Raw genomic sequence first — 18747 nt, forward strand, 5'->3', positions numbered from 1 at the left:
ATAGACGTTAATGTCAATCTCTATTCTCTCGTCAAGGCGGGATACTCATTGCACAAAAGTGCCTACGCGAAGGAATGCAAGCATACAGGCGACTACACAGTGCCCGCGCCCCACTCCATTGAACTTGCAGCTGGAAACACGGCACGCCACGCTCATAGGCCTTGCGCTGATTCAGTCGCATTGGGTACGTAACGGAAGCAATCGCCTGCTCCCTGTTGTCATGACCCCGGTCCTGCTCCTTCCTGAATTGACTGTGAGCGAGAGAGCGGATGACATCGTCAGCCCCCCCGACGTTCCATCAACATCGGACTGCCAGGTATGCTCCATCCCGCTTCTCCTCGAGCGCATTTCCATCGTCTCCACCTTCACCGAGGTCTCTGCGCCTTGGGGGCGGAGTCTGACCGAACTGTGGCGGAGGATTCTGACCTTTACTACCGGGATTGAGGGCTTTGTATCCGAGGTAGCTTGCCAGACCCAGCCCAGCAAGCGTCAGTAGACTACCTGCAGCAAATGTCTTCCTTCCGGGAGTCCACGATCGGGCAGTCCTAGCTGTCAAACGGTCCTCGCTCTGTTCTTCGGAAGACATGCTTTCATGCATCTGTCGGTCCGTCACATCCCTCCGGCAGCCACCACCCGAGTATGCAGGGTCTTCGGGCAAAAATTGCTGTTGCTGCTGCTGCTGCTTCTTGCGCTCTCGCTCCTTTTTGTCTTTCAAAAATTTATTGATGGCGAAGTAGCCCCCGGTCCCGAGCGCTGCAAGACCTAGCAGGGCCCCGATGACGACATTCTTGGGGCTGTGTTGCCGTGCGTCCAAGGTCGAAACGTCACGCTCGTCTTCGGAGGAACGAGCTTGCAGTAGTCGCCTGACGAGGAAGCGCTGCCTCCTGATTTCGGCGTCTGGGCCGTCGTCTTGCTTCGCAGCTCTGGCGACCCGAGCGCTTGAAGCCAAGTCCGGCGAGGGATCCTGCAGACCTCGGACGAGTATCGCCTCTCCGTTAAACTTCTCTTCGTCTGATGACTTCACATCGTGCCTTTTGTTGTCCATTACATCCCTTCGACAACCAACTCCGGTGGGGGAACAACCCCCTCCGGAGTAGGGAGGGCCGTCAGGCAGAGGCTGCTGCTGCTGCTGTTGCTTCTTTCCCTCGTCTTTCTCCTTCTTCAACAGCTTAGTGACAGCAAAGTAGCCCCCGGTGCCGAGCCCTGCAAGACCCAAGAGGGTCCCGATGACCACTTTCTTGGAACGCTGCCGGCGATCCAAAGCGGACTCATCGCGCTCCATCAATTGCCTGACCAGGAAACGCTGCTTGCCCTGGAAGTCGGTGTCTTTGGCATCGTCGTCTTGAGTAGCTCGTGTGAACCAAGCGCTCGAAGCCAAGTCCGGCGAGGACTCCCGCACACCTCGGGCAAAGACTTGGTCGGCGCTCGAATGCTGATGCTCGTCCGTTGCTTTTCGAGGCATAAATCTTGGCTCTGAGTCCTCTGCTCGCAGGAGGCCCTGTGGAGGTGCCGGGAGGGCAGCAACACCCTCGAACACGAGGAAAACGAGGGCAAAGAGTTTGGCGGACTTCATGATGGACGCTTGAGATTACTGGTCTTGGAAGGGACTCGGATAGTATATGGACCAGCCTTGTATCCAGAGTGATGGCTGGGACGGCCAGTAACGGAGTTCGGGGGAGAGGAGGGGAGGTGAGCACTGCTGACGGATCAAGAGTAGACATGGCAGCTCCAAATCGACTCTTATAGACGTTTTCGAAAGAAAGAAGACGAGGCGAGTCTTGCTTCATCGAAGCCTTGCTGGCGGCAGACTTCCTACGTTCCATCATAGCAAAAGTGCTTCATTGCCGTTAGGCAAGGTTCCTCCAGCACAATGCCTGGCGCCAGAATGAGATGACCGAGGACATTGTCCAGCATGACTGGTGGGTCGGAGCAATGGACCAGTAGTGTGGACGTCCTTCGATGGTGCAATTGCGGTGCAGCAACAGCTTGTCAGGCCAGAGGAAAGGCAGAAGGTGCGTCAGAGCAATCCACCTGCTAGTCTGTTGGTCCTGACGATGAAAATCTCATAGCAAACTTGTCCAGAAGCAATGCTGCACCATTCTCGTTCATCAAAGCTCACGATCGCCTCCACGTAGCACACACTGTCCCGGCGAGGTGTTCCGGAGTCCGGAATTTGGAGTAGGCCGATCACAATTCTCGAATTGAAAGCAAGCTGGCAAAGCGGCGAATGGGATCCGGAGGCGCTGGATCGCAATAATTGTCAGATGAACACGATCCTCAGCGAGGGTCCTTTGCAGGCTTTTTGATCATGAGCGCCGGCCCATACTTCTTTGCTTCTTGGTACGCCCTCTGCTGTCGCTCTTCCTTTTTCTTCAGAGCGTTGGCAGCATAGAGAGATTCCATGCCAAGACCACACATCCCTACCACGCCACCTCCTACAGTTTTCCCCCAATTGCCTTTAAGTCTCTCATCCAATCGAGCCCCGTCAGGATAGAGGTGGTTCGAGCTGGTCAGACAGGGAGTCCCTTGACTGAGGCTTCGTGGTCTGAGAATGGGAACGTGTCTTGGTGGCGGATGTTGCGCCTTCCCTTTTGCCTTTGTGATCTCCTTCTCCTGCTTGTGTTCGCTGTGCTTTTGCTTTTGAGCAACGTGAGCAAGAGATGTCATGGTCATCATCGCGGTCGTTGCGCCTCCAATCCTAAGAAAGCCTTTCTGGGCTCCAGACATGCCCCGTTCGTTCAGCTCGAGATCGCTCTCCTGTCGAGGTGCCTCTTCTGCTTCACTTGTCTCGACTTCAGAATCGCCGAGACTTCGAGGTCGTGGTGCAGGAGCGGAGACTGGTTCCGGGGCATGGCCGTGGTGGCCTTGCTGGCCTTGACGCCTGGCTTTGCTGTCTTTGAGTATTTGACTGACCACATAATATAGTCCCCCCAAGGAAATGACAAGAGCACTTGCCTTGGCTCCAGTGTGAAGCTGTTGGAGGGTGATAGCTCTCTTTGTCAGTCGTCTCTGCGCGTTCATGGCGCCATCGTCACCTGGAACGATTCTCTTGTCAAAATCCTCATCATCCCGAGCAATTAGGCCACGAGCTTTTGGTGCTGGAGCAGCATCTGGGCCCGGGGCGTCATTGCCTGGAGTGAACGTTTGCTGGCCGTCGCTCTTACCGGTCATCAGCTTGTACAAAGCATAATACAGAGCAGCGATGGTAGCTGCCCCCGCTCCAACCTTTGCCTCTTTGATGAGTCTGGCCCTTCGGTCTCTCTTCGCAAGCGGTACTTTGTTGTCTTGCGACTCATCGTCAACGCTGCGGGGTGTTGGCGGGGGCGTTGGCGAGGAATCACCAGGCTGTGGGTAAGGTCCTTCATCCGGTTTGCCCTTCTTCTTGTCGAAGACGAATTTCTTCAGCAGGCCGTACAAGCCGCCGATGGTCGCCAAAGCAGCTACAGCAATGCCACTCTTGACGACCTTCCCTTGGCGATCTCTCTTGCTGAGTGGGACTTTGCCAAGCTCTGGTCCGTCGTCGTCAAGACTACGAGGCGTTGGCGGAGGCGTTGAAGAGGAGTCGCCAGGCTGTGGGTAAGGGCCTTCATCCGGCTTACCGTGCTTCTTATCGAACACAAACTTCTTGAGGAGACCATACAAGCCGCCGACAGTGCCTAGGGCCACAACAGCGATTCCTCCCTTGACAAGCTTCCCTCTCTTCGCGAGCGGATTATCGTCCGTGCCTTGCCTTGCTGCCTGCAGCTGTCGCTCGTTCTTGACATCTTCGTCTTGGATCCTGAGTGATGATTGTGGGCTCTTTTCTTGGCGGCGATGGAGATCTGCGATAGTGCGCGGAGAGGGGCGCTTCAGTCGGTCCGAGTCGTCGCTGTCGGCTTCTTCGGAAGCTTTAAAAGTTCGAGGCTCGATCAATGCGTCGGGCCTCTTTGCTTTGCGAGCAAACTCTTCGCGTCGACGGGCTTGCTTTGTTGCACTGTCCCCTGCGTCTGCTCTCGAGCTTGAAGGAAAGCCATCTGCACGAAGAAGACCGTCCGGCGGTGAAGGCAGTGCAGCCACTCCTTCAAGGACGAAAAAGACCAGAACAAAGATTTTGTAGCACTTCATCTTCGGCTGTGATTGCGCAGACCTGGTGCGGCCTTGAAGAATGCAGGACCAGCCTGAACTTCACGAACACGTGTGATGGGCGATGGACAGCGAGCGTGGATGCGCTGCTGTGGAATGAGAGTGTATCAGGGTCTGCTGAGAAGACAAAATCTTGGGGCTACACCTTGTGAAAGTTCTGGAACTCAAGTTCATATATGACAGTGCCAGTCATTTTGACTCGTTTGCGATGCTGGGCACCGCAATGGACCCGCTCAAGGCAACTCAACCGGGCCTCTTCTTTGCTTAGGGCAAAGTAGCCGGGCTCGGACACTGCTTATTGATCCACTAGGGTAGAGAATTCGAATGTATCCTAGCGTGATCGGTGTTGCTGTAGCTGCTGGGGATATCCCGACCTGCGGAGAACCGACGTCTTCACCTTGCTTCATACTGGGGCTCATCTTCGAATCGTTCGCGCTTGGCAAACCTTGGTATTGCGCAAGTAGATGTCACCATCTATTCCCCTTTCACCATTGCTTCCTTGCGACTTTTGCTTCCACTGCAACCACTCTCGTTTCATGACATCGTTGCCTGAGGTGTTGCGTCGCTGCCGGAACTGCGCAGGTAAGTAAATAGACTGATGCGTCCGACTAAATTGCACCCATCATTGTGCTCCGAGGATGTTCAGTACACTTCGCGCCCTGGCTGCTTGCCACCTAAGTCGTTCTCTCTTTGCCTTCTCAACGTCCTCCCTCGCGCTGCTTTGCTCATTGCTCTCGTCGGCCATGTCCGCGAACCTCACACCCTTGCTGTCGCCGTTTGCTATTACCTCGGGCTCGCTTGCTGGCGCAGAAGCAAGCTCTTGAGGTTGCTCGATTTCTGGAGCTTCGGTCGGAAGCGCCTCTGCAGCTGCAATAGCCCTTTGAAGCTCTTCCCTCAGCCTGTCCTTGCTCTTGCCCTGCATCGTTGACAGGTAGTGCCCAACGAGTGCAATGTATGCATCTGGGATCGAAGTGTCGACCTGTTCCTCTTGAGCCGCTTCGTCTGCAGGCTCACCGCTCACAGTGTCAGTTCTGGCCACCGGCTCGGCTGATGCTGGTGCCGCTGTTTCTGTTGCAGCGGGTGACGGGTGGTCGAGGATGTGACGCAAGAGCCACCCTTCCTTCGCCTTCTGGAATTTCCAGACTTGGCGAGATGTGCAGAAGATGTAGGCATAGATCAGAGCTGAAGAGAACAGGAGGATTTACAATGTAAGCAAGCTTGTGGCCGGACAAGTAAAGAGGCGTGGCAACTCACCGTTCTTAGCTCCCTGGCTGATGGACTCGTCTTGTGCTGGGTCTGGTGTTTGAGCAAGCTGCTGTGATAGCTCCTCACCTGGCGCTTGAGCCGCTGCTGAAGGCGCTACAGCTGACTCTGCGCCTTGGGCTGCTTTTGCGCCATTGCTCTCGCTGCCTGCCGCGGTAGCAGTATCAGCCTGACCGCCCTTCTTAGACCTCTTGCGAGTTCGTTTCCTTTTCCGCCCTGCCGCGTTACCCTCTCCTGCTTCATCATCGTCGTCGCTATCTGCTTCGTCTGTCCGTTTGCTGGCCGTCTCGCTGGTAGTGACCACATCAGAGGTCGCAGAGGCGGGCGCTACCTTTACAGAGTCCATAGGCGGCTGCTTCGCTGATGTGGGAGCGGTCTCTTTTCCTTTGCCCTTCAAGCTCGATGCAGAAGTTGACGCATGATCATTGACAGGGATCGTTTCATTGCCAATTATTGAGGTTTGATGGCTTTCTTCGTCCTCGTCGTCTTGATCGGTGGGGCCTGCAGCTGCTCCGGACTTCCTCTTTCTGGTGCGAGCTCTTTTGCGCTTGGGGAGGTCATTGTTGGCGTGACTGCTGGCATTGATAGCATGCGAGCCAGAAGACGGACCTGCGACTGGTTCCGCAAGAGTCGTCATGATGTCGCAGTAGGAGTGTAATGGTATATATGCTAACCTCGTACGAAAGAGGTCGCTGTGAACCGCGTACGTCCAGGAAATCTGTGTTTGAACTTTTTCCTTCCGGTGCGTCTCCTGGCCTGTGTCGCGCAGCTGAGTCAAAAATGTGGCAGCAAAGGCGGCCCTGGGTGTCAGGCGATACGGAACAGATCTTCTCGCCATTTGCTCTCACGGCCATCCGAGCACAACCTCACCACCACACATGCGGCATCGTTGCGGACGGTGAAGGAGCGATCACCAGAGCATCAGTGTCTGCCGTAGCTTGCCATCCTTGAGGAACACCACCAAGGCCCGGTCGATCACGCAGTCTATCGCAGCCTCGGGCCCACGACTGCCTAGCATGGATTGCTCCTATGCCTCGTCTTCCGCCCATACCTTGGACGACGACATAGCAGTCGGCTCTCGTCAGCCAAATCCTTCAGGTGAAAGTGTGACAAGAGCAATTGAAGAGGAGAAGCAGACCTCTCCAGCGGCGCAGTACTATCCGCCCTCCACCCCGCACCTCAATCCGAATAATCTCCTCATCCTCTCGCATCAGTCCAGAGGCAGGGGCGTGTATGCGTCGAGGCCTCTGCCGGCTGGCACCGTCGTCGAAATCAGCCCTGTTCTGATCTTTGGCAAAGATGAATGGGAGCAGCATGGTTCGAGGACGATCTTGGACTGCTACACATTCAAGTGGGGCAGAATGGGGGAGATGGCACTAGCCTTGGGTCTTGGTGAGTTTCCCACCCGACGTGGAGCAGAGCAAAGAAGGTCGGAGGAGAGCTGACTCTTGTTGATTCGCCATGTCCACAGGGTCTTTATTCAATCACTCAGCGTCCCCATCTGTTGCATTCAAGCTTGATCGTCCCTCGCACTCTATTCGCTACACACTCGTACGAGACGTTGTAGCAGGGGAAGAGCTGTGCATCTCTTATGGCCCCTGGGGCCAGCAATACGAGGAAGGCTCATCCAATCCGGATAGCGGCGATGTATCCGACTATGATGACCGCAAAGAGAGGGAACTGGCGGACTTTCTCAAGATAGGCGAAGAGAGGAGTGATAGCGAAGGAGAGACCTCCAGCCAGAGGCCAGGTGTACAGAGAAAGGTCGTCAGAAGAACGAGGACGAGGTACATCAATGGCAATAGCGCAACGAAGCCCTCGAATAGTAACACTGGCAGTGGCAGTGACAGCGGGCTAGAGCGTACAAGTAGGAGCTCGGACGGAGGTGAAGCACTGCGAGCGGCAGTCGGCTCGCATTTGTCAGACGATCACACGCGAAGCGCCCTCAACAAGGCCATGGACAGAAGAGAATCCAATGGCCCATCCTCAATATCGCAGACGAGCGTCGTAACCGTCAATGGCACATCTGCTGCCTCCTCATCAGCTCCCGTCTGGCGTCTCTCCTCACTACCGGACCCCATGACGGTGCCGCTTCAAATGCTCTCTTGCTATGCTCTGCTCATTCCTCCGCGGTCCTCCTCGGAGATTATGAAGTTCTTGCGGAAGCATTCGCTTTTCTTAGGTCGTGGAAAGGTCCCCGGCTCAGAAGAGGACGCGATACGTCACGCAAAGACTCTCATGAAGCATCCGGACGATAATGGCAACCTCCGATCACTTCTGTGTCCAGCTGCCCACGTAGACGAGGCAGCCCTGAAGCAGCTGCTGAAGGAGGATGGCTTGATGGATGCGGAAGAAAGAGAGACAAAGCTGCTCCGCGTGGACGTAGCGTCGACGCCTGCCCCAATCAAGACGAGAGCAACAGAATGGTCAGCGTCTTGGCCCGTAGCCTTACGATCCATGGCCAACTCTTCGAACAGCGCAGCTGTCCCCTCACCTGGCACCCCAAGTCAGGGTGGAGGTACCTCTACACCGTCTGCGATCCACGCGTCAACGAGGCCAGGCTTTATCGACCGGAAGATAGATGCAGCCTTCTGGTCAGAGAAGAGGGTACACTGGGTCATACGGAAGCTAGCCAGATGCGTGGTGCTTGCCCAGGATGCGAAAGACCGGGGTGAGATTCCTGTGGGAGTACATGTCTGTCCTAGTATTCTCTCGACAGCGATCGCAAGCAATGGCGGTACAGGGGTTCCCGCGGCCCCTTCTTCGACAGCCGCATCGGAGTATGTCAACCACTCGGGTACAGATGCCGTGACGCTTGTGCCTCCACCTTCGTCCTCGGAGGTGCAAGGGAGCGGGTCCGTTACCCTTGCAGCGCCCTGGTACGGCGGATGGGACTCCGATGGCATTCCTCTGCCCGGCGGTGAGGCCATAGAAGTAGACGCTTTTGATACAAGGAAGTCGCAAAGGAACCCCATCAAGCATGCCGTGGGGAATGCCATTCAAGGAGTGGCAGAGCTGCGAGCCTACAAGCGTGGAGCAGCATCCACCAGCGCCGAGCAGCAACCATCCGTCATCCGGGGTCGGCCAATGGGCAGTGAGCCGTCCAGCGATCATTCAGCGGAGCAGAGCATCTCCCCAGTTGCTCGCCTCGCCTCGAATGGAGATGCGCATGCCGACGCAACGATGGCGTCATCGCCACATACCGCCCTGACTTCGCTATCACCCTCTCCTGCCCGGCCGGCCTCGCCATCTCTCCCGCTCTTACTCAACGGTCAAGATTACCTCCTCACCTCTCTCACCCTCTTCACCACCCACGAACCCTGCGTGTACTGCTGCATGTCTCTTGTGCACTCTCGCGTGCGCACGTTGATCTTTCTCGAAAGCTCCAGCGGATCTGGTGGATGTTGCGGCAGTCAGCTCCCCGATGGGAAGAGATGCAACGATGGTCTTGACGAAGGGGGGGAGGGAGGACCTTATGCTTTGCAGGAGCAGAGAGGCCTAAACCATCGATTCGAGGTTTGGAAGTGGAGAGGTGGGAGGCAGAGGATTGAGGAGGAGGTGGCACGGCTGCGTGGTGAAAGACAGCAGGAGGAGGACCTGGCGAATCTTCTGGACTTGAAGAGGTGGGGAAATATCGATCCGTAAGCGCTCACGCTGAGGTAGTGCTCGGCCCCTCTTCTTTCCTTCATCGTCATCCTGCGAGCTGTGCAGTGCCGATGCTTGCTCTCAATTTAGCCGTACTGCTATCAGACGATCTTCCTCCGTCTGTGGTCTCATTGCCGGGATCGAGGCTGCGCTGATCCAGAGTCTTGACGGCTCGCCCCTTTTGGAGTCTCTCCTTCTCTTGGTCGAAGACGTATCTGAAAGTACCAAGATCGTACCAGATGGTCTTCTTGAGTCGTGTCCACCCGTACTTTATAAGACAGCTGAAAGAGGACGTGCGGGTGATCTGGATCCGGAAAGCGCCCGTAGTGCCCTTGAAGAAGTGCCACGTTAGGGCGCCCAGTAGTTGTGCAGCGATTGATGCTGCGTAGGCCTTCAGATAGGAACATAAATCGATTCTGATCTCCTGTTTGCGATGGACTGACAGGGGTCCTGTGCCGCGGAGGCTCTCACCAGGAGGGACGGGATCCGATTTGATATGAAGCCGCATTTCAGTTCAGTATCTCGAGTACGAAGACTTGTCGTGACTCGAGGGTGTGCTGGTGTGCCACAGATACGAGTCCAATCACCTCGGCTCGGCTCGGCAATGTCGGTTGTGATCGTCGTGTGGAGGTGATGTCAAAGGCAGGGGCCGGTGCGCGTGCGAGGGCTGGGGCCAGCGAGGGGTCAGACGGAAGATGCCTGGTGACCTTGGCACCTCATCCTCGTTCACTTCATACTAGGCGAAGCTTGGAAGAAAGCTTTGCAGCATATAACCACTTCATTTCTTCCTCACTTTCCCATACTTGCCACGATGTCTTCTTTCCCTTACACGGCGCGGTCCATCAAGAAATACCGCTCCCCACACGCCCAGGACCTCTCCTTTCCCAAAGGAGCAGTCATCAGGGTCCTCTCTCTAGCACCAAAGGCTGAAGTGGACGAGGATGATGACGATGAGGATGAAGACCAATGGCTGATAGGAGAACTCGCAGATGGCAGCGCCAAGGGCTCCTTCCCTGGGACATGCGTTGTGGCAGCGCCTGAAGAGGACGCCGCTGCGTCTCAGAGCGTCGCAGCTACCTCCATCTCCAATGAGAGTGCTGAGCCGGCAGCCGTAGAGGCGAGCGATTCTACAGCAGAGCCTTCAATAGCTCAAGCTCAGACTGCAGAAGCTCCTTCTATACAAGAAGCTGCTACCACTGCAGGCGAAGAGCTTTCGGTACAGGACGTACCTACATCAGCCGCTCCACAGTCTGCGACAATTGATGCTGCACAACCCGATTCAGAGACATTGGGGCTGAAGGAGCCAACTCATACTCCCGCACCGCTATCTCTCGACACGAACGCGGCTGTAGCCGGGCCTACTTCCCCTACCCCAGCGACAGTGACCACCTCAGCAGCATCTACACCTAAAGCAGCACCTTCAGCGCCAACAAGCCCGGCCAAAGCTGGCCCTCCTCCACCAAAGCCGAAACCATCAGGCCTCGCCGCAAGGATCGCCGCGTTCAATCAGCCAGCAGCAGGAACAGCAGCACCGCCTCCCCTCCCAAGAGGTGGTAAGCCGCCCGGTAGCTCGACTGGAGGATGGAAGCGCCCGCAACCGAAAGAGGGAGAGAAGCCTGTCCTCCCTGGAGCTCCTCCTGCTGTTTCTGCCAAGCCCGTCAACGCTTCTATCTCAAGGTCAACGCCTGATACCAGCCACGAAACTGCTCAAGCCACAACAGCCGAAGGCAGTGAAACTGCTGTGGAAGAAGGGAAGAATCAGGGGACCGGTTTCTCAGCAGCAGATGCGGCCTCATCGATCAAGCTCTCCCTAAAAGAGAGGATGGCCGCTCTACAGCGTGGAGGGGAAGGTGAAGCAACTGGAGCGTCACCCTCCAGTCCCTCTTCTGCGAAGAGTCCCCCGCCTCTTGCTGCAAAACCCGGAAGACTGACAGCAGATCGAAGAGCGGCAGCCATGGTCGGCATGGGAGTTGGCGGGGTAGCTGCCAAGAGTTCTGAGAGCCTTCTCAGCCCCACGGGAGACAATGCGCCTGCTGATGGGCAGACAGCTGCTTCTGCCGAGCCGTTGAGAGAAGCTATGGATACCGAAGGAGCTGAACAGGCTCCGAACCTCGAGAGCGAAGATGGAGCGCCGAAGGAGCAGCCCACCATAGCTATCCAGAGCGAAGAAGACGGAGGAGACGCTCCGAGTGAGATCTCTCCTGAAGAAGAGGAGGCACAACGTCGTGCTGCCATTGCTCAACGACTGGCCCGGCTTGGTGGACAGCGAGTTGGAGGGCAGGGTCCCCCGATGTTCGGTGCTCCTAGGCCTCCGCCAGCAAAGAAGACCAGTACGAGTAGCACGGACAGCACCCCTGTCCCTGCTGCTCCTGTAGACCCGCAACCGACTACTCTCGAAGCAGAACCCACTACCACTGAGCAGGAGGAAGAGAAGCCAAAGACGCTGGATGTGCCGCGCAGAGCTGCCCCACCTAGGAAGAAGAGAAGTGCAGCCTCTCCTCTACCAAGCGAGGCGGAGTCTAATGTGCTTTCCCCGACCTCGACCGATCTAAGCCCAAGTACTACGACCAATCTCACTGGCGCCGACGACGCCTCCATCGTAGCCAGGGCTGGGTCACCAGAGCCGATCGTACCCAGCGAAGAGGAGGCTCTAGCTTCAAAAGACGTTGCGATGGAAGAGCCGCTTGCTTCTTCCTCCGCCACGCTTCCCTCCGCACCAGGGGCCTCGACACCTCCCCCGCCTGGACTACCCGATGAGGACCCCTCCGAAGGCCCTGACCTGGTATCGGGACCCCCGCCTCCTGAACAAGTCGCAGATCCTGGAAGCACTGCTGAGCACATCAAAAGTGTAGAGAGGACCGCACCCATTGAGGAGGCCGGCATACAAGCCGAGCGAGAGGAGGAAGAGAAGCAGACAGCGCCGGTCGTCCAGGAGGACGATATGGAAGATGTAGCTCTCAAGCTACAGGCTGCCCGTCTCGAAGCCTTTCTCGCTGGATCACAAGACAGTGCTTCGAAGCGATATGGAGATTCGCTAGATGTTGACGAGGATGATGAGAGTTCGGCCATTCCTTCACCGCTCGCGCGTCAGTTGGGTCTGGCTCCAACGCAAGAAAGCGAGGGAGGAGCTGGCCAAGGCAGTGGAGCCTTTGGCGACGAACCCTCAGCGATTGAGGCTGATCAACGTCGGATGGGAGAAGAGCTCAATGAAGCTCGAGGTGCCACTCCGGCTCCTGTTGAGACCGAAGATGGCGGACTCACTTCGGTGCCTTCGCGTCCAGGCTCGACTCGCCCTCCCATCCCGCTTGGAAATAGGCCTGGTAGTCGTGCTTCGATAGGTCCGCCGGCACGCCATGCGCCCACTCCCCCCGTGCCCACCTCTGCTCTGGAGGAAAGGAGATCATCTATCATCAGCGTAGGTCGGCCGCCTATTCCGCGCAGTCCACCACCAAGAGCTCCGAGCACTTCGATTGAGGAAACGCTGATGGGCGATCGCAGCTCGCGGAAGAATGAAGAAGACGATGCAAAGGACGCGGCGGGCGCTGCTCCCCCTGCTGCTGGACCTGCGCTTGCTGTGCCACTCCCTCGAAGAGCTATGCCGGTAGATGAAGAGGAAGAAGAGCAGGATATGGAAGACGGCCCGAGTGATGTACGGTCAGACGAATCTGCTGCTCTGCCAGCGGCCTCAGCGGAGAGCGAAGATCAGCCAGCACAGGATGTAGAGTCCGAGGAGTCTTCCGTTCTGTCACCCGAGCAAGAGGAAGCCGCCCGTCGAGCCGCCATCGCCAAGCGTATGGCTGCTCTGGGCGGACACAGGATGGGGGCTTTGCCGCCTATTATGGGAGCTCCGATGCCTGCGAGGAGAAAAGCTACTGAGCCTGTGCCCGAGCCTCAGCCGGCGGAAGAAGAAGAAGCAGCAACGGCGCCAGTACCAGCTCGCAGAGCTGGCCCACCTCGGGGCGGTATGGCCATTCCGGGCATGACTAGACCTATAGAGCCAGCAGAGGCTGAGTCAGACGGGGCTGCAACTAGAGAAGTCGAGGATGAACAGCAAGAGGACCTCGATGTCGATGCTGACAATTCGATGACAGTCGATGAAGCAACGTTACCACGTGTCAGCAGCCCTCCTCCCATGCCGGCCAGCCCTCCCCCTGTGCCTTCTGGAGTCAACCGTGCTTCGTTCATCCAAGGCCACAAACCAATGTCTCCACCCCCGCCCCCTCCTGGAGGAGCTGGCCGTGGCTCGATTGACGAGGGACTCGCTAGACGAGGCTCTACCAACCGCCCTCCCATTCCAGGCGCAGCTCCCCCACCACCGCCTCCCAAAGCTGTCAGTCGCGGAGAGTCACAATATGACCAGCAGCCATCCATCGAGTCGTCGTTGGCGAGCTACGAGGACTACGATCAACAGCAAGAAGACGATGAATACGATGATGAGGAGGCGTACGCTCAACAGTCCAGCCCACCCGCACTACCTTCAAGCCCACCACCAAGAGCCCCTTCGGCGGCTCCTCTCTCATCTCCTCCTCCTCCTCCGACTTCGAGTGCTGCTGCTTACGAACCACAAATGGCTAGATCAGGCAGCATCTCGACTCAAGGCGCGCCGGCTCGAGCTCCTCCTGGCACCCGTACGTCAGTAAGCGGACCTGTGGGCGGCAAGTCCTCTGCTCGCGATCTAGACCTCGCACCTCACACCCGCTGGTGGAGAGGTAGCGGCGAGCTAGACCCCATGCGCCTGCCTCCGAGCATCTCCAGTCGCCCTGACGCGATCTACTTTGTCGAAAATGCGCAAGCAGCGCAAGCTGGAGAGCATCATGCGGTGGTCAGGGTGCTGTTCGAAGACTTTTCGGTGACGCTCGTGAATGTCGTATGGTTCGACGAGGACGAGGATGAGACGGAGACGCGCTTGGAGCAGGAGCATTCCTTCCCTCCCAAGAAGCCCCAGGTGGACGAGATGAAAGCTTGGAGCAGTACACTTGGTGTGGATCTCGCGCAGCGGGCGCTTATGCTCCTGCAATCAGGGGGCGGAGGCAAAGGTGCCCCATCTTCGCCGTATCCGCACTCTCTCGCGCTCGTCTCTCACCTGATTCGATCATCGCGCTCGCCCTGCCTACCCCCCGTGGGCTTCGCATTCGGCCCTACTGTTCTTTCACAAGTGGGACAGACCGTGTTGGACAAGGCCGCAGGCGACGAAGCTCCCCGCGCCGGAGACGTGCTCCTCCTGCAGGGTCCAGCAGACTTCAAGGGCAAGAAAGGCCTAGGTAGCTCCTATCACGTAGCGTATGGAGGAGCACAGCAGCCCCTCTTTGCCATTGTCGTCGAGGTGGAGAAGGGCAAGAAGGGAGGGCTGAAGATCAGGGCCGTCACGCAGCAGACTGCGAGTGTGGAGGAGGTGACGCTCAAGTTGGAGGATCTCAAGAGCGGAGTGCTCAAGGTCATGCGCGTTACCAGAAGGGGCGAGTGGGTCCACGATTGGTGAAGGGGGCGTGCCACGGAAAGTGTTTGTGTGTATATACTTGGACGAATAAAAAGAGGCTTGCTTCTTTACTGGCTTGAGGTATGCAAGATGTGTAGTGGTATCATGACCAGGGCCTGGATGGTCAGGACGAGAACCGGACACTAATGGAAAAAAATGGGAAAAAAGGGCCAAAAAGTTGCGTTTTGCGAAGGTGGCAGGGTTCGAACCTACGCGGGCAGAGCCCAAAGGATTACGATCAAAGCTGATTCAAGTCCTTCCCAGTAACCACTTTGGTACACCTCCATCGAAAGCCTAAGCGAGTCACTCGAAGCCAGCTGTTGGTAAATGTACACTCTCTCGTAGCTGGTCCGCCGCTTTGTCCTTATCAGTGATAAGGTCTGGGGCCGAGGCGTCCGCTTCCGCCTCCTCCTTCCCCACATACCCCATGCTTTCTTCGCCTCGCCTGGCAACGCAATGCAGTCCACCGAGGGCTCCGGTGACAATACTGCCGACTCCTCAGGCGTAAGAACCGCTCTATTGGGCAGGGCGAGACTGAGCTGTCTCCCATGGTGAGTACGGACCGTGGGGAGGACAGGAGTGGAAGCCCTTCCGCGGATAAGGGACGTTACTAACATCTGCTCCGGAAATCATTCTACGGCCTGCCTTACCCCATCTCGCCATGCTCAGCCGCAAAAGGAAGTCGAAGTGTGATGAAAAGGCGGTGAGTAATACGCAATAGCCGTAATCCCGATGCCTCCCTGACGCAAGCTTCCTCCCTTGTCCTACCTCAGCCTTGCTCATCTTGTATACTGCGAGGGACAGAAGAGGTCTGCCACTTGCCCGATAAGCAGACGGCCGCGAACACGTCACGGACAGACTCGCCTGTTGCCTATACATCTAGAGCGCAGCTGCAGTCCAGTGGCTCTGGCTACAGAGAGCGTTCTCCGTCCGGAGAGGAATCCTCCGTCCGGCCAGGTCTAAAACGACAGCGAACGAGTCGGCTGTACGCTGCCACCTCGCCTGGTCAGCAGCTGTCTGATGCATATGAAGAGATCTCACGCTTGAGACGGGGACTCGATCGACTGGAAGATGCGTTCGGGGCATGCTCGTCTACGACGCCTCCAGCTCCGCTCCCATTCCAAACTTCCAAGCGGTGGCCCAAGACCGTCTCCTTGACTCGAGAGTCGGATAGGATCCCAACGCCAGACCTTTCCTTGGTCAGAGAAGCAACGCGAATCTTTCCAAGTCGTACAGATTGCGAGATCCTCCTCGAGTATCTCACTCAGGAGACGGATTGGTTAGTCAACTGTACAACAGCTTATTGGCTGCAGCCCATCTGGACACGCTTCGTATACGGTGGTCGTGTAACACAGACCGAAGTCGCGGTAATATCGGCAGCTCTAGCCGTAGCAGCATTCCTGCTGTCCGAGTCGCCCCACGTCTACTACATCCTCAGCGAGCCGGCCTCCACGCTACATCTTCGTCTCTTCCAGCATACTCTACAGATACTGCGCTTGGAGAGCGACCTCTTGCGCTTTGGCAAGACTAATGATCAGGTCAAGCTAGATCCTACGATCGCCTTTGGTCTTGCGCTGGACTACGTGCGGTTCTCTGGCACGAGGCGGAAGGAGGGATGGATCCAGCTGCGAGCATCCATTCGCAAACGCATGATAGAAGGCGGGTTGATGGATGAGAGCTCATCAGTCTGGGAGGCTTGGAACGAAGCCGAAAAGGACGTTGTACGTAGGATTGTCTGGCAGCTGGTCGTCGATGAGAGGTAAGTCACGACTCGGAGTTACACATTTTCCGGAGAAACAGACTGCTGATATTGCTACCCGAACTACAGCTGGAGCTCTCTCTACGCGGACCAACGAGGTCAATATTCTTCTCACTTCTCTTTGCAAAAGGGCCGCATTGCCGTACGACATCCGTATTGGCTACCCGTTCGACTCGCTAGCGCCTTCGGTCCTGGCCCTCCTCTTTCCGACAGCCCAGAACATACGGACATGACATCTTCTTTCAGACCTGCTGCAAAGATTACCACTCGTGTTCACCGCTTGAAAGACGAAGAGGAGTCTTCCAATGCGGCAGAGATCTCAGAGCTGGCCATCATACTGGCCGAGTGGGCAGCTCGAGCCTCCGAGTATATCTCGGCGATCAAGTCCTGGCAGAAGGAGAGTGTGGCGATGGCTCCGTTCCACCGTGACCAGGAGAGAGAAGCTCTACTCGTGCAGGGCGTGACCCTGTGCGATCAGATCAAAGCTTGGCGGGAGAGTATCCAGCCTGTGGTATGCGAGCCAGGCGCTCTCGACGCAACAGACTTCCACGACTGCCGGAGGGCGAGTCAGGCCTCGACCATACACACTGGCGTGCGACAAATTTTGAATGCCATGCTAGCGGCCTGGGTAACCCAGGACCTCGTGGCAGATGTCTCGTCTCGCACCCTGATACAGCTGCAGAGAGAAGCATTGAGTAATGCAAAGGACACGGTCCGCACCATCGGTCTCACGCGAACATTGCTGAGCTGCGGAATTACGACCTATTTTGGTTGCTGGGCCGCCTTTAGCTTCTTCAATGCTGCCACCACGCTGGCTATTCCCCTCTTGGGAGGTCAAAGGGTGCGCGAGGAGGCCAGAAAGGCGCGTGAAAAGCTCGGCGGAATCGGCCTTACAGATCGATACACGTCGAGCGGCAAGAAGGAGGATGGTCGTACGCCGACCAAGACAAAGGGACTGCAGCCACCCGCTGGCTCGGCCGCTTCCTCGATGATCACATCAGGAGTTCTGAGCATGGATGAGCTGCGCACACTTGCGCCGGACATTCTGCAGATCCTGGAGTTCCTACCGATGATCCAGACATCGCCGCTGGGCAAAGAGGCGACTCAGAGACTGGCGTCTCTGGTCGATGCGTATGGCATTGGTGTGCCTGGTAGCGGTACGCACTCTCCTCACGAGCCATATGTGGCTTCGACTCCCTCCTCTCACCAGAATCGTATGTTGGCGATGTTTCCACACAGGGAGGAGCCAGCAGACGCCAGAAACGGCTTTGCTCCTGCTGCACCAGCTATGGCACTCTCCCTTTCTGGTTCCTCCCCGACCTCGGCACCTCTGAATGCTGTGAGCGCGCCCCTGCAGGACTCGCGAGGGTACGCGGTGCTGGATTCGCTCGTGGCGTTGGACGACGCGTGGTGGGATCAGCTGTTTGCCACTACCGAGACGTAAGTACATGTCTCACGCTCTGTCACCATGTCCTGTATTCTACCCTTTTTGCAATGTATTGTATCATGCTGCCTTGGTCTCTGATCTTACTAGTCTACTGTACCTATTCTTCTTGTCTGCCTACGCGTCACACGCCTGTGTCTCTTTCCGTGTGATTTGATTCTCCGTCGGTTGAGTCGGAGCAACGCAACGCAACCAACCAATCGGCTCATTCACCTAACGCCAATACCAACCATCACCTAACAAGGCCAATCAATCGGCCGATCATCCCATCCTGGCCGATCAGTAGGCCACTACCTCCTCCTCTACGTTGCCCGCAGCATCTTCTGGTATCCTTATCTTCTGCTTTCGAAGCTCTGCATCGTTCAGAAAAGACGCCCGCCAGGCCCTACTTGGTTCGCCCGGACCCACTGCCTCCACCAGCACGCCCTGAGAAAGCAAGGGAGCATGCCATTTGCCTCTAACAATTCGCAGAGACCTGTTTAGCGTCATTTTCCCTTGTGAAAATCACGCTTTGATAAGGAAGAGTGCAGAGCTCACTTCACTGTGCGTGACGTACGCCCCGTGTGCAGCACAGCTCGGGTAGAACTGGGAGACGCTAAGCTGGGGCGGGGGCACAATGCGGCGTGACGAGTCTCCTGATAGCAGTCGGCACTCGTAAGTCAAGCTCTGGCATCGGAATTGATATTCTGACTGCAACGGTCTATTTACGTTTGTTCCTCTCCGAAACTTACAATTTCCGACAGAGCGAGGCCTCGTAGAGATCACTTCACCCCTTCTAGTGTGAGTCGCTTACGCTTGGGTAGCTCAGCTTGCCTCCGTGGTTTGAGCCAACATTCCAGGCGATGAGTCTGACAGTATTATTTCTCCGAATAACTATATGGGCCTCCATCTCCATCAGGTCGAACAGCGTGCCCTACAGATCGAGGAAAGTGATCGCTCGGCAAAGCAGTCCGGTGCGAGGCAGGGTGCAAAGGCGCCACGAACCCCACACTCTGCCGTCGCATCGCCGTACAGCTTTCAACACGATACACTCACTTC

General features: G+C 56.8%; 6 protein-coding genes and 1 non-coding gene across 7 annotated transcripts; 3 read left to right on the forward strand and 4 right to left on the reverse strand.

Annotated features, from left to right (window-relative positions):
* Nucleotides 1-298: 298 nt before the first annotated feature.
* On the reverse strand, nucleotides 299-1573 carry BCV69DRAFT_278090 (hypothetical protein; the record flags this gene model as incomplete). Its single annotated transcript, XM_025491192.1, has 1 exon — nucleotides 299-1573. One exon carries the CDS (start codon nucleotides 1571-1573, stop codon nucleotides 299-301), a length of 1275 nt encoding a protein of 424 aa, XP_025347000.1.
* Nucleotides 1574-1925: 352 nt separating this feature from the next.
* BCV69DRAFT_35770 (hypothetical protein) lies at nucleotides 1926-4412 on the reverse strand. The gene has a single exon (XM_025495216.1). The coding sequence runs from the start codon at nucleotides 4102-4104 to the stop codon at nucleotides 2278-2280; it is 1827 nt and encodes a 608-aa protein (XP_025347001.1). The 5' UTR covers nucleotides 4105-4412; the 3' UTR covers nucleotides 1926-2277.
* Nucleotides 4413-4744: 332 nt separating this feature from the next.
* BCV69DRAFT_300147 (hypothetical protein) lies at nucleotides 4745-6022 on the reverse strand (the record flags this gene model as incomplete). Its single annotated transcript, XM_025494431.1, has 2 exons — nucleotides 4745-5304; nucleotides 5377-6022. The coding sequence occupies 2 exons, from the start codon at nucleotides 6020-6022 to the stop codon at nucleotides 4745-4747; spliced, it is 1206 nt and encodes a 401-aa protein (XP_025347002.1).
* A 186-nt stretch (nucleotides 6023-6208) lies between these two features.
* Nucleotides 6209-9053, forward strand: BCV69DRAFT_35809 (hypothetical protein). The gene is made up of 2 exons (XM_025495217.1): nucleotides 6209-6777; nucleotides 6857-9053. The coding sequence occupies exons 1-2, from the start codon at nucleotides 6402-6404 to the stop codon at nucleotides 9028-9030; spliced, it is 2550 nt and encodes an 849-aa protein (XP_025347003.1). The 5' UTR covers nucleotides 6209-6401; the 3' UTR covers nucleotides 9031-9053.
* A 696-nt stretch (nucleotides 9054-9749) lies between these two features.
* BCV69DRAFT_283949 (hypothetical protein) lies at nucleotides 9750-14632 on the forward strand. The gene has a single exon (XM_025492873.1). The coding sequence runs from the start codon at nucleotides 9842-9844 to the stop codon at nucleotides 14507-14509; it is 4668 nt and encodes a 1555-aa protein (XP_025347004.1). The 5' UTR covers nucleotides 9750-9841; the 3' UTR covers nucleotides 14510-14632.
* A 62-nt stretch (nucleotides 14633-14694) lies between these two features.
* BCV69DRAFT_t33 lies at nucleotides 14695-14791 on the reverse strand. Its single transcript has one exon. It is a non-coding gene; the product is annotated as a tRNA-Ser (tRNA).
* Nucleotides 14792-15167: 376 nt separating this feature from the next.
* On the forward strand, nucleotides 15168-17709 carry BCV69DRAFT_300150 (hypothetical protein; the record flags this gene model as incomplete). Its single annotated transcript, XM_025494432.1, has 3 exons — nucleotides 15168-15209; nucleotides 15280-16265; nucleotides 16335-17709. 3 exons carry the CDS (start codon nucleotides 15168-15170, stop codon nucleotides 17707-17709), a joined length of 2403 nt encoding a protein of 800 aa, XP_025347005.1.
* Between the last annotated feature and the right edge of the window lie 1038 nt (nucleotides 17710-18747).

Source organism: Pseudomicrostroma glucosiphilum, assembly GCF_003144135.1.
Source record: "Pseudomicrostroma glucosiphilum strain MCA 4718 unplaced genomic scaffold BCV69scaffold_10, whole genome shotgun sequence".
Taxonomy (NCBI): domain Eukaryota; kingdom Fungi; phylum Basidiomycota; class Exobasidiomycetes; order Microstromatales; family Microstromataceae; genus Microstroma; species Microstroma glucosiphilum.

Coding starts and splice junctions, on each gene's coding strand:
- BCV69DRAFT_35770 (XM_025495216.1), bottom strand. CDS start 4,104: ATGAAGTGCTACAAAATCTTTGTTCTGGTCTTTTTCGTCCTTGAAGGA.
- BCV69DRAFT_35809 (XM_025495217.1), top strand. CDS start 6,402: ATGGATTGCTCCTATGCCTCGTCTTCCGCCCATACCTTGGACGACGAC. Junction 6,778..6,856: donor GGCACTAGCCTTGGGTCTTG/GTGAGTTTCCCA, acceptor CCATGTCCACAG/GGTCTTTATTCAATCACTCA.
- BCV69DRAFT_283949 (XM_025492873.1), top strand. CDS start 9,842: ATGTCTTCTTTCCCTTACACGGCGCGGTCCATCAAGAAATACCGCTCC.